The 13,637-nt window shown below is 46.5% G+C and overlaps 1 protein-coding gene across 2 annotated transcripts in view; it reads right to left on the reverse strand.

Annotated features, from left to right (window-relative positions):
• LOC144487235 (X-ray repair cross-complementing protein 6-like) overlaps positions 1 to 13,637 on the reverse strand; it is a 68,841-nt gene that overhangs the window by 16,635 nt on the left and 38,569 nt on the right. For both annotated transcript variants that reach the window (XM_078205310.1, XM_078205309.1), the window contains exons 7-9: positions 12,424 to 12,607; positions 8,801 to 8,987; positions 2,082 to 2,250 (exon numbers count right to left, since the gene is read on the reverse strand). In XM_078205310.1, the coding sequence (XP_078061436.1) occupies positions 2,082 to 2,250; positions 8,801 to 8,987; positions 12,424 to 12,607 (540 nt within the window). The remainder of the gene's footprint in view (positions 1 to 2,081; positions 2,251 to 8,800; positions 8,988 to 12,423; positions 12,608 to 13,637) is intronic.

Below are 13,637 nucleotides of genomic sequence, written 5' to 3' on the forward strand. Positions count from 1 at the left end.
GGCAGGGGTGTCTGGTTGCATATATATGGGGCCTTGGTGGGACCACACCTGGAATATTGTGTGCAGCTTTTGTCTCCTTATCTGAGGAAGGACGTTCTTGCTGTAGAGCGGAGGTTTACCAGGCTGATTCCTTGGATGGCGGGACTGACTCCCAAGGTGAGATTGAGTCGGTTAGGATTATATTCACCAGAGTTCAGAAGAATGAGGCGGGGGGAATCTCATAGAAACCCGTGTCAGCGTGGGTTTCCTCCGGGTGCTCTGGTTTCCTCCCATAATCTGAAAGACGTGCTGGTTAGGTGCATTGGCCATGCTAAATTCTCCCTCGGTGTACCCAAACAGGCGCCAGGGTGTGGCAACTCAGGGATTTTCACAGTAACTTCATTGCAGTGTTAATGTAATTGTGACACAAATAAATAAACTTGAAATTCTAACAAGACGAGACAATGTAAATGCAGGAAGGATGTTCCCCAATGGCGGGGGGGTTGGGGCGGCGTACAGAACCAGGGATCACAATTTAAGAATACAGGCTAAACCATTTAGGACAGAGATGAGGAAAAATGTCTTCACCCAGAGAGTGGTGAATGTGTGGAATTTGCTACCACAGAAAGTAATTGAGGCCAAAATATTGAATGTATTCAAGAAGCAGTTAGATATAGCACTTGGTTGGGGCGAAGAGGATCAAAAGATATGGGGGAGAAGATGGGAACAGAATATCGAGTTGGATGATCAGCCATGATCATAATGAATGATGGAGCAGACTCGAAGGGCTGAATGGCCTCCTCCTGCTCCTATTTTCTATGTTTCTAACCAGGGTAATAGGATTCAGCACCTGACTCCTCGATTCAAAATGTGAGAAATCTTTGGCGTGATCTATGATCCAGAGCAGTGGAGAGAACACATTAACGCCATTCAGTATGTAACCGCATGCTGTAATGAGAGGAAGTGGACCAGGTACAATGAGCTCAAATTCATCTTCTCATCTCTTAAGATATAATAATGCTCAGGTAGCATCAAACAATCAGTGATACAGCTCCCAAGGATAGGGGTATACTCTTCAGGGTATTCTAGGCTAGTGGTATTCTATACAGGGTATTTTGGGGTAGTGGTATTCTCTACAGGGTATTCTAGGGTAGAGGTATTCTATTCAGGGTATTCTAGGGCAGGGGCATTCTATACAGGGTATTCTAGGGTAGCGGTATTCTATACCGGGTATTCTAGACGGGGTATTCTAGGGTAGAGGTATTCTCTACGGGGTATTCTAGGGTAGAGGTATTCTATATGGGGTATTTTAGGATAGAGGTATTTTATATGGGGTATTCTAGGGTAGAGGTATTCTCTACGAGGTATTCTGGGGTAGAGGGATTCTATTCAGGGTATTTAGGATAGAGGTATTCTATACATGGTATTCTAGGATAGAGGTATTCTATTCAGGGTATTTTAGGATAGAAGTATTCTATACGGGATATTCTAGGGTAGAGGTATTCTATACGGGGTATTCTAGGATAGAGGGATTCTATACGGGGTATTCTAGGATAGAGGGATTCTATATGGGGTATTCTAGGACAGAGGTATTCTATACGGGGTATTCTAGGGTAGAGGTATTCTATATGGGGTATTCCAGGATAGAGATATTCTAGACAAGGTATTTAGGGTAGAGGGATTCTAGACAGGGTATTCTAGGAGAGAGGGATTCGAGAGTAGGGGTATTCTATACAGGGTATTTTAGGATAGTGGTATTCTATACAGGGTATTCTAGGGTAGAGGGATTCTAGAGGAGGGGTATTCTATCCGATAACATATTTGCATCTGCTCGATATTACGGCTGCATTGTAAATATATAAAATGTCACTCTCTCTCTCTCCAGTAGGATTCCTTCATGCTGGAACATTAGCTCCTAACGTTTTAACACTTCTCGCTGCCACTGCAGGGTTTCCCATCATTATCTGCATGAATCTGTCTTGTGAACCATCAGCTAACTGAGGAGAAGGGGGATGAAGTTTGGACCCTGTGCTCTATAAATACCCTGGGTAGAGCCATGCCCACTTGGCCAAAGGGCAGCAGTAACAGCGGCTGAGGGTTACCTGTTATCAGCATCTCATCTGGGTAAATGAACTGTGGGGGTCTGATGTGGTGGTGCTTCTTTAAGAGTGACAATGGCTTGAAACCAATGAGAACCAAGCCTGGGCCATCAAATCTCTTCAATTCCTCGGTTTCCTCTTTCTCCAGAACAATCTGCCTCTGTCCATAAACCTGGGAACCAAAAAGAACAAGAACAGGCTTAAATTATATGAAAGAGCAACATCTTTCGAGGTAGTCACCCGCTGACCCTCCCAAAGCCTGTCCACCATCTACAAGGCACAAGTCAGGAGTGATAGAGTACTCTCCACTTGCAGCTCCAGCAACACTCATGAAGCTTGACACCATCCAGGACAAAACAGCCCGCTTGACTGGCACTCCTTCTACAAGCATTCACTTCCTCCACCACGGACACATTGGCTGCCGTGTGTACCATCGATAAGATGCACTGCAGGAACTGACCAAGGTTCCTTCAATAGCTCCTTCCAAACCCACAACTACTTCCATCTAGAAGGGCCAGGGCAGCAGGTACCTGGGAACACCATCACCGATAAGTTCCCCTCCAAGCCACTCACTATCCTGACTTGGAAATATATTGGCTGTTCCTTCACGGTCGCTGGGTCAAAATCCCTGAACTCCCTCCCTAACAGCACAGTGGGTGTACCTACACCACATGCACTGTAGCGTTTCAAGAAGGAAGCTCACCACCACCTTCTCAAGGGCAACTCGGGATGGGCAATCATAGAATCCCTGCAGTGCAGAAGGAGACCATTCAGTCCATTGAGTTTGTACCGACCACAATCCCACCCAGCCCCTATCCCTGTAGCCCCATGTATCTATCCTGATAGTGCCCCTGACACTAAGGAGCAATTTATCATGGCCAATCAACCTAACCCGCACATCTTTGGAGTGTGGGAGGAAACCGGAGCACCCGGAGGAAACCCACGCAGACACGGGGAGAACGTGCAGATTCCACACAGACAGTGACCCAAGCCGGGAATCGAACTCACGTCCCTGGCGCTGTGAGGCACCAGTGCTAACCACCATGCCGCCCTAACGGTCCTCTTCTGGATTAGGTCACACTGTGTGTTATGAGCGATCACCGTCATGAGTAACACAGCCTCTGTGTTATTTTGTTAAAGAACACAGAGGCTCAAGCACGCTCTGTTCATTAGGCTGGACATATTTTGTGGAATAATCCATCAATATAGATGGTCATGTAACCACATCAAGCAGATAAACTCAATGAAGTGAAAGCAAAATACTATGGACGCTGGAAATCTGAAATAAAAACAGAGAATGCTGGAAAAGCTCAGCAGGTGCACGGAGAGAGAAGCAGAGTTAACATTTCGGGTCCGTATGCCTCTTCTTCAAAGAGCTAATCCAGTGAAGGTCTGACTGAAAAATGGAAAGTTAATCTCGGTATAAAAAGAGCAAAGGGATGGAAGACTCTTCCCACTGGCTGTCTGGATTACGATGGTACAAAATATTCAGGACATTGGAAGAAGGGTGATGCGTATCCCAGAAACGGGACGGCACGGTGACACAGTGGTTAGCACTGCTGCTTCACAGCGCCAGGGACGCGAGTTCGATTCCCGGCTTGGGTCACTGTCTGTGTGGAGTCTCTGCACGTTCTCCCCCGTGTCTGCGTGGGTTTCCTCCGGGCCTTCCAGTTTCCTTCCACAGTCCGAAAGACGTGCTGGTTAGGGTGCATTGGCCGTGCTATATTCTCCCTCAGTGTTACCCGAACAGGCGCCGGAGTGTGGCGACGAGGGGATTTTCACAGTAACTTCACTGCAGTGTTAATGTAAGCCTTACTTGTGACACTAATAAATAAACTTTTAACTTTAAACAGGTAATCAGTTACAGACAGAGCAGAAAATAAAAATGATACCTCGTACTGATCCTTATTTTAAAATAAAAAAGCAAGTTACAGGGAGGGAATCAGTTTGTGGAAGAAAGGGATGAAGAGAGTCAAATGTAAGTAGAAAGATTCCTACATTACAGCAGTGGCTAAACTTCGAAACCAATGCTGAACAAGGAGACAGGTTGTCGAAGTTTTTTGTCTTGCACTCATCAGGACAAACCCCAGAAGGTCAAATTTCAAACAATTGTGACAATTTATACCACAGGAGAAAAGGGTGTTGATTGATTGACAAGTCGACTCTGATTGGCCGAGGTCTTGCCATGGAGAAAGCAATGAGGAGCTATAGGCTTATCAAGCTGTCAGATAATTCAAAACAGGTGCAAGGCTTGGGCATATTCCTTTTGTCTGCAGGAAAGTTCAGAAGTACTTCATTGGCTGTGAAGTGCTTTGGGCCATCTTGAAGTTGTGGAAGGCGCTATTTTAATTAATACAAGTTCTTTTTTTCTTTATTTACTCATCTCATTACCATTCTATCTTTGCCTTGCACCATTATCTCTTCTGTTATTTAATCTCTGCTGCCTCCCCTTTCACTCTTTCCAGCCCTCCGTGCATACCTTCCTTCTGTACCTGTTTGAACCCTGTGGCATGTCTAACGTGGGCTAGTTGTAAAGAAAAGTCATCGACCTGAAACATAAGAACATAAGAACATAAGAAATAGGAGCAGGAGTAGGCCATCTAGCCCCTCGAGCCTGCCCCGCCATTCAATAAGATCATGGCTGATCTGACGTGGATCAGTACCACTTACCCGCCTGATCCCCATAACCCTTAATTCCCTTACCGATCAGGAATCCATCCATCCGCGCTTTAAACATATTCAGCGAGGTAGCCTCCACCACCTCAGTGGGCAGAGAATTCCAGAGATTCACCACCCTCTGGGAGAAGAAGTTCCTCCTCAACTCTGTCTTAAACCGACCCCCCTTTATTTTGAGGCTGTGTCCTCTAGTTTTAACTTCCTTACTAAGTGGAAAGAATCTCTCCGCCTCCACCCTATCCAGCCCCCGCATTATCTTATAAGTCTCCATAAGATCCCCCCTCATCCTTCTAAACTCCAACGAGTACAAACCCAATCTCCTCAGCCTCTCCTCATAATCCAAACCCCTCATCTCCGGTATCAACCTGGTGAACCTTCTCTGCACTCCCTCCAATGCCAATATATCCTTCCTCATATAAGGGGACCAATACTGCACACAGTATTCCAGCTGCGGCCTCACCAATGCCCTGTACAGGTGCATCAAGACATCCCTGCTTTTATATTCTATCCCCTTCGCAATATAGGCCAACATCCCATTTGCCTTCTTGATCACCTGTTGTACCTGCAGACTGGGCTTTTGCGTCTCATGCACAAGGACCCCCAGGTCCCTTTGCACGGTAGCATGTTTTAATTTGTTTCCATTGAGATAGTAATCCCATTTGTTATTATTTCCTCCAAAGTGTATAACCTCGCATTTATCAACGTTATACTCCATTTGCCATATCCTCGCCCACTCACTCAGCCTGTCCAAATCTCTCTGCAGATCTTCTCCGTCCTCCACACGATTCACTTTTCCACTTATCTTTGTGTCGTCTGCAAACTTCGTTACCCTACACTCCGTCCCCTCCTCCAGATCATCTATATAAATGGTAAATAGTTGCGGCCCGAGTACCGATCCCTGCGGCACGCCACTAGTTACCTTCCTCCAACCGGAAAAACACCCATTTATTCCGACTCTTTGCTTCCTGTCGGATAGCCAGTCCCCAATCCACTTTAACACACTACCCCCAACTCCGTGTGCCCTAATCTTCTTCAGTAGCCTTTTCTGGGGCACCTTATCAAACGCCTTTTGGAAATCCAAAAACACCGCATCCACCGGTTCTCCTCCATCAACCGCCCTAGTCACATCTTCATAAAAATCCAACATGTTCGTCAAGCACGACTTTCCCCTCATGAATCCATGCTGCGTCTGATTGATCGAACCATTTCTATCCAGATGCCCTGCTATCTCCTCTTTAATAATGGATTCCAGCATTTTCCCTACTACAGACGTTAAGCTGACCGGCCTATAGTTACCCGCCTTTTGTCTCCTTCCTTTTTTAAACAGCGGCGTAACATTAGCCGTTTTCCAATCAACCGACACTACCCCAGAATGCAACGAGTTTTGATAAATAATCACTAACGCATCCACTATTACCTCTGACATTTCTTTCAATACCCTGGGATGCATTCCATCCGGACCCGGGGACTTATCCACCTTCAGTCCCATTAGTCTACCCAGCACTGCCTCTCTGGTAACATTAATGGTATTAAGTATTTCTCCTGCTGCCAACCCTCTATCGTTAATATTTGGCAAACTATTTGTGTCCTCCACCGTGAAGACCGACACAAAAAACTTATTTAAAGACTCAGCCATATCCTCATTTCCCACTATTAACTCCCCCCTCTCGTCCTCCAAGGGTCCAACATTCACTCTAGCCACTCTATTCCTTTTTATATATTTATAAAAACTTTTACTATCATTTTTTATATTAATTGCTAGCCGAGCTTCATAGTCTATCCTTCCTTTCTTTATCGCTTTCTTAGTCTCTCTTTGTTGTTTCTTAAATTTTTCCCAATCACTTGTTTCTCCATTATTTTTGGCCACTCTGTACGCAGCTGTTTTTATTTTAATACTCTCCTTTATTTCCTTCGTTATCCACGGCTGGTTCTCCCTTTTCTTACAATCCTTGTTTTTTGCTGGAATATATTTTTGCTGAGAACTGAAAAGGATCTCCTTAAAAATCCTCCACTGTTCCTCAGCTATCCTACCTGCCAGCCTGCTCTCCCAGTCTACCTTAGCCAATTCATCCCTCATCCTATCATATTTCCCTCTGTTCAAACAGAGGACACTGGTTTGGGACCAAACTTTCTCCTCTTCCATCTGAATCAGAAATTCGACCATATTGTGGTCACTAGACCCAAGAGGGTCCTTCACAATAAGATCCTTAATTCTACCTACCTCGTTACACAATACCAGATCCAAAATAGCTCGTTCCCTCGTCGGTTCCGTAACATGCTGTTCAAGGAAACTATCCCGACAGCATTCTAAGAACTCTTCCTCCATTCCACCCTTACCGACTTGAGTCTGCCAGTCAATGTGCATGTTGAAGTCCCCCATGATTATTGCCGTTCCGTTTTGACACGCATCCCTTATCTGCTTGTTTATAGCCCTCCCTACCTCAACATTATTATTTGGGGGCCTATATACCACACCTACTAGTGTCTTTCTCCCTCTACTATTCCTCATCTCTACCCATAATGATTCCACGTTTTGTTCCTCAGAGCCTATGTCATCCCTCAGTACTACCCTGATATTATCTCTTATTAATAGCGCGACCCCACCACCTTTTCCTTCCTGTCTATTCTTCCTAAACGCCTGATACCCCTGGATATTCATCTCCCAGTCCTGGTCACCTTTCAGCCACGTTTCTGTAATGGCCACTAGATCGTACCCACTTGTGCTGATTTGCACCATCAACTCATTTACCTTGTTCCGAATGCTTCGTGCATTCAGGCAAAGTGTCCTTATTCCAGCTTTTATCTGGACCCGCTTTGATGAGTCGCGAACACCCTCTCCCTCTACTCCCTTATCTAAATTACCGCCTTCATTCACTTGCACTCTCTCCTCTACCATTAATTTTGTAATTCCCCTTACCCCTGCATCCTCCACCCCATCAATTAGTTCCTTGATCCTAGTCAACTCTTCTAGCTCCCCTCCCCCCAACCTATCTAGTTTAAATTCTCCCCAGTAACCTTAGCCAACCAACCTAAAACATTAACTCTTGTTTCTCTCTGTACAGTACGCACAAGGGATACAATAAAAGGGGAGTTCTGTTACTAGATGAGTAATTCAGAGGTTTTGACTAATGATAGAATCAGAGAATCCCTACAGTGCAGAAGGAGGCCATTCATTCCATCAAGTCTGCACCGACCACAATCCCACCCAAGCCCTGTCCTCATAAACCTATGCATCTACCCTAGCTAGTCCACCTGATACTAAAGGGGCAATTTAGCATGGCCAATCCACCTAAACCGCACATCTTTGGACTGTGGCAGGAAACCGGAGCACCCGGAGGAAACCCACGCAGACACGGGGAGAACGTGCAAACTCCAGATAGACAGTGACCCAAACCAGGAATCGAACCCGGGTCCCTGGTGCTGTGAGTCAGCAGTGCTAACCTACTGTGCCACCGTGCCGTCGATCTAGAGGCACGAGTTCAAACCACACCACAGCAACTGGGGGAGAAAAAGAGAAGATGCTGGAAAATCTCAGCAGGTTTGGCAGCATCTGTGAATAGAGAAAAGAGCCAACGTTTCGAGTCTGGATGACCCTTCGCCAGAGCTGTATAATAAAGGGGAAATTAGTCTGTGATCATGAAATTACCCGATTGTTGTTAAAAACCCATCTGGTTCATTAATGCTCTTTAGAGAAGGAAATCTGCCGTCCTTATCCGGTCTGGCCTGTCTGAGGATCCAGAACCGCATGGCTGACTCTCAACTACCCTCTGATTGACTTAGAAAGCCACTCAGTTGTGTCAAAAGTCATGATGAAACTGCACTGTGGATGTGCCTTCACACCGCAGAGTGCAGCAGTTTTAGAAAACGCCCCATCATCGCCTTCTCGAGGGCAATTAGGGATGCACAATAACTCACATCTCGTTCATGAATTAAGAAACAGCATTTTCTGTTTGTATTTCAGATTACCAGCATCCGCAGTGTTTTGCCTTTGGTCAGGCAGGAGTTGACGTTTTAATTCAGCACGGTATAGGTTCACCGTCCTTTACCTGGGCCTTCTTGGTGTCGCTGGGCAGGAGCAGACTGCCCGTCGCCCCGTTAAACCAGCGGGTTTTGGTTTTGACGGGCTCGTTGCTTTCCCGGTACAGGCGGACGGCACTGGGTTTCCTGGCACACCGCACGAGATTGTAAACTCCGATTGAAAGTTCCACGCCTTCTCCCAGCTTCAGGTTCAGCCTGGCCAAAACAAAACAAAAAAAAAACAGGACATCAAATACAAGCGGCACCGGAACAGAGAGTTTAACAGGGGCTGAAACTCAAAGACATTCTGATGCACATTAAGCGGTTGAAGAAGGCGGCAGTTTAGGGATGGGGGGCGGTGGGGTTTAAGCCAAGGTCCTGACGACTTGGTCAGTTGGATGTAAAAGATCCCACAGCACCACATGGAGGATGGCACGGTGGCACAGTGGTTAGCACTGCTGCTTCACAGCGCCTGGGACCCGGGTTCGATTCCCGGCTCGGGGCACTGTCTGTGTAGAGTTTACACATTCTCCTTGTGTCTGCGTGGGTTTCCTCCGGGTGCTCCGGTTTCCTCCCACGTTCTGAAAGATGTGCTGGTTAGGGTGCATTGACCCGAACAGGCTGTGGCAACAAGGGGAATTTCACAGTAACTTCATTGCAGTGTTAATGTAAGCCTTACTTGTGACTAATAAATAAACTTTACTTTGGAGAGCAGGGAAGCTCTGTCCTGTCAAATTAACCTCCAAAAAACAGATCTGGTCATTATCTCACTGTTCAAGTGTGTGTGGAAAATAGTTGCTATGTTTACCAATGTTTGTGAGGAGGATTGTCAGAGGATGCAGCAGGATATAGATAGTCTGGATAGACTTGGGCGGAGAAATGGCAGATGGAATTTAATAAGAGTTTTAACAACACCAGGTTAAAGTCCAACAGGTTTATTTGGTAGCAAACACCATTAGCTTTCGGAGCGCTGCTCCTTCATCAGATGGAGTGGAAATGTGCTCTCAAACAGGGCACAGAGACACAAAGATCAAGTTACAGAATACTGATTAGAATGCGAATCCCTACAACCAACCAGATCTTAAAGATACAGACAATGTGGGTGGAGGGAGCATTAAGCACAGGTTAAAGAGATGTGTATTGTATACAGACAGTCTCCAGGTACACGGTACCTACTCTTGCAACTCGGCCAACGTTGTCTCCCTGATACGCTGCAGGAAAGGATGTCCCGAGGCATGGTACATTGGGAAAGCCTTAGCAGACGCTACGACAACGGATGAATGAACACCGCTCGACAATCACCAGGCAAGACTGTTCTCTTCCTGTGGGGGAGCACTTCAGCAGTCAGGGGCATTCAGCCTCTGATCTTCAGGTAAGCGTTCCCCAAGGCGGCCTTCATGACACACGACAGCGCAGAGTCGCTGAGCAGAAACTGATAGCCAAGTTCCGCACACATGAGGACGGCCTAAACCGGGATGTTGGATTTATGTCACATTATCAGTAACCCCCACAGTTTGCCTCCTGGACTTGCAGAATCTCACTGGCTGTCCTGTCTGGAGACAATACACATCTCTTTAACCTGTGCTTAATGCTCCCTCCACTCACATTGTCGGTATCTTTAAGATCTGGTTGGTTGTAGGGAATCGCATTCTACTCAGTATTCTGTAACTTGATTTTGTGTCTCTGTGCCCTGGTTGAGAGCACATTTCCACTCCATCTGACGAAGGAGCAGCGCTCCGAAAGCTAATGGTGTTTGCTACCAAATAAACCTGTTGGACTTTAACCTGGTGTTGTTAAAACTCTTACTGTGTTCACCCCAGCCCAACACCGGCATCTCCACATCATGACAAAGATGGAATTTAATCCAGACGAATGCGCCTCTGTTTTCTCAGAAGACAAAGGAAATTTGCTATGTCCACTACGACTCTCACCAACTTTTACAGATACACCATAGAAAGCATTCTTTCTGGTTGTATCACAGCTTGGTATGGATCCTGCTCTGCCCAAGACCACAAGAAACTACAAAAGGTTGTGAATGTAGCCCAATCCATCACGCAAACCAGCCTCCCATCCATTGACTCTGTCTATACTTCCCGCTGCCTCAGCAAAGCAGTCAGCATAATCAAGGACCCCACACACCCCGGACATTCTCTCTTCCACCAAAAGATACGGTCACGTACCAACTGACTCGAGAACAGCTTCTTCCCTGCTGCCATCAGACTTTTGAATGGACCTACCTTGCATTAAGTTGATATTTCTCTACATCCTAGCTATGGCTGAAACATTTTTCACTCTCTCCTTTCCTTCTCTATGAATGGTATGCGTTGTCGGTATAGTGCGCAAGAAACAATACTTTTCACTGTATACCAATACATGTGACAATAATAAATCAAATCAAATCAAAGATGATGCATTTTGAAAGGTCCAATGCAGTACGGAAATACACAGTAAATGGCAGGACCCTTAGAAGCATTAACATGCAGAGGGATCTGGGCGTACAGGTCCACAGTTCCCTGAAAGTGGCAACACAAGTGGATAAGGTGGTCAAGATGGCGTATGGCATGCTTGCCTTCATCGGTTGGGCCATAGGGTGCAAAAATTGGCAGGTCAAGTTGCAGCTGTATAGAGCTTTAGTTAGGGCATGTTTGGAATATTGCATACAGTTCTGATCGCCACATTAAAAGTTTACCAGGATGTTGCCTGGTTTGGAGGGTATCAGCTATGAGGAGAGATTGGACAAACTTGATTTGTTTTCATTTGAACGTCAGAGGCTGAGGGGCGACCTGATAGAAGTCTACAAGATTATGAGAGGCGTGGATAGAATGGATAGTCAGAGTCTTTTTCCCAGGGTAGAAATGTCAATTACTAGGGGACAGAGGTTTAAGGCAAAAGGGGGAAAGTTTAAAGGAGATGTGAGAGGCAAGTTTTTTTACACAGAGGGTGGTAAGTGCCTGGAACTCACTGCCAGAGGAGGTGGTAGAAGCAGATACAATAGCAACGTTTAACAGATACATGAATAGGCCGGGAATGGAGGGATACGGACCGCGTAGAGACAAAAGGTCTTTAGTTTAGAAAGGCATCCTGTGTCCAGACGCAGACTTGGAGGGCTGAAGGGCCTGTTCCTGTGCTGTACTATATTCTTTGTATGGCCGATTCCTGTCAAAGTAACATGATGCACTTTATGATGTTTCAACATAAGAGATGCAGCAGAGAAACAGGCCATTCAGCCCAACAGCTGCATGCCAGTATTTCCGCTTCCTATGAACTTTCTCCCTCCCCTCTCCCTTTCGCGTTATCAGCGTAACCGGCCAATGATTTTCTCTCTCATGCTCATCCAGCTTCTCCGTAAACGCAGCTACACCATTCATTACAACCCTGTGGTAGCCAAGTTCCACATTCCCCTCACTCTCTGGGTAAAGAAATTTCTCCTGCATTCCTGGCCTGGTCACTACCTGGTGTTGAAGGCTTCTGGTTTCGCTCTTCCCTGCGAGTGGAAACATGCCCTGAGTGCCTAATCAATGAAGATCGTCCGTACATTTGAGCAGATTGTGTGCATGAACACGGACGTTCTGTCTGCCAAGGTCCGCAGGGAGTACATTAGTAACTCTCCGAGGACCCAGGAGACGCGGTGCTACTCTGAGTGACTGCTGACCTGGTGACGGTCCTCTTCTTGTAGTCCTTGTCCCACACTTTCCGAAGCAGATCGTCCAACCTGGCTGACCCCTCGCCTTGCACAGCTGCATCCCCATCCTCTGATACACTGACAATGTCGCAGTAAAAGAGAGACATGTCAAACCCACCAGGCTTCTTCAGATGCATCAGGTCAAGGATGATACCTGTACACAGACAAGGGCAGAGACAAAGACACGCCATTCACAGCATAGCAGCAATAGGCAAAGCTTCTGTTATTATTGCTCGCGAGATAATGGGCGGGATTTTAAAGCCACGCTCACCCCCCAGGGTCCATGTCCCGCTCGCTACGATTCCCGTGGTGGGCGGGACGGGAAAATTCCGCCCAGTCTTTTGACAAAAATGATCAGCAATTTTCCCTGCAACGTTTCTCAGATTCTTTAAGTTGGAGCTAGACCCAGTTCTTGACGAGGGTAAAGATTGTGAAGTACAAAAAATCAGATTTGATCTGTGATCTCCTAGACTGGTTTTGGTTGCCTGACGGGTTTGACTTTGGGCCTGTTTATTTGCCTTGATTAGCAGACTATGTCGGTGACTGTGGGGGAAGGGGCGGGGGGGAGGGGGGTGGGGGGCGGGGGGGGGTGGAGGGATAGAATGAGGAAAGAGAGGAAGAAGTGTTTAGTTCCGGTCTTCGTACCATCACGTCACAGGGCAAGCTGGCGTGGACTGCAGGTCTTACCCTTCCCTTTAGTTACCCTTTCCCTTTAGATGCTGGCTGGCAGGACACCAACCCATGTTGGAAACAGCCTTCTGGCCATCCCTACAGAACCACGCTTCAGGTGACAATCAGGACAGTGGAAGCAGTGAAGGGGTTGTTCGATGAAGCTCCAATGCACAGTACAACACTGGTCTGGCCACTACACTGTCTAACCCTGCTTCAACACGACTGAATAGTTTGAAAGGGAGAAGAGTGGGCCTAAGGCTAGTATTTTAAACTTAAATAAAGGCAACTATGTGGGCATGAAAGTTGTGCTAGCTAAATGAACTGGGAGATTAGGCTAGGGGACAGATCAATAGACAAGCAGTGGCAGACATTTAAGGGGCTATTTCAGAATATTCTGAATAAGCAAATTTCTACTATTAAAAAGATTTGGAGGGGGAGGACCCACTTCTGTGGTTAACTAAAGAAGTTAAGGAAACTGTCAAACTTAAGCATATAACTGCAGGCCAGAGGAT

This window comes from Mustelus asterias, unplaced genomic scaffold, assembly GCF_964213995.1.
Source record: "Mustelus asterias unplaced genomic scaffold, sMusAst1.hap1.1 HAP1_SCAFFOLD_657, whole genome shotgun sequence".
NCBI lineage: Eukaryota > Metazoa > Chordata > Chondrichthyes > Carcharhiniformes > Triakidae > Mustelus > Mustelus asterias.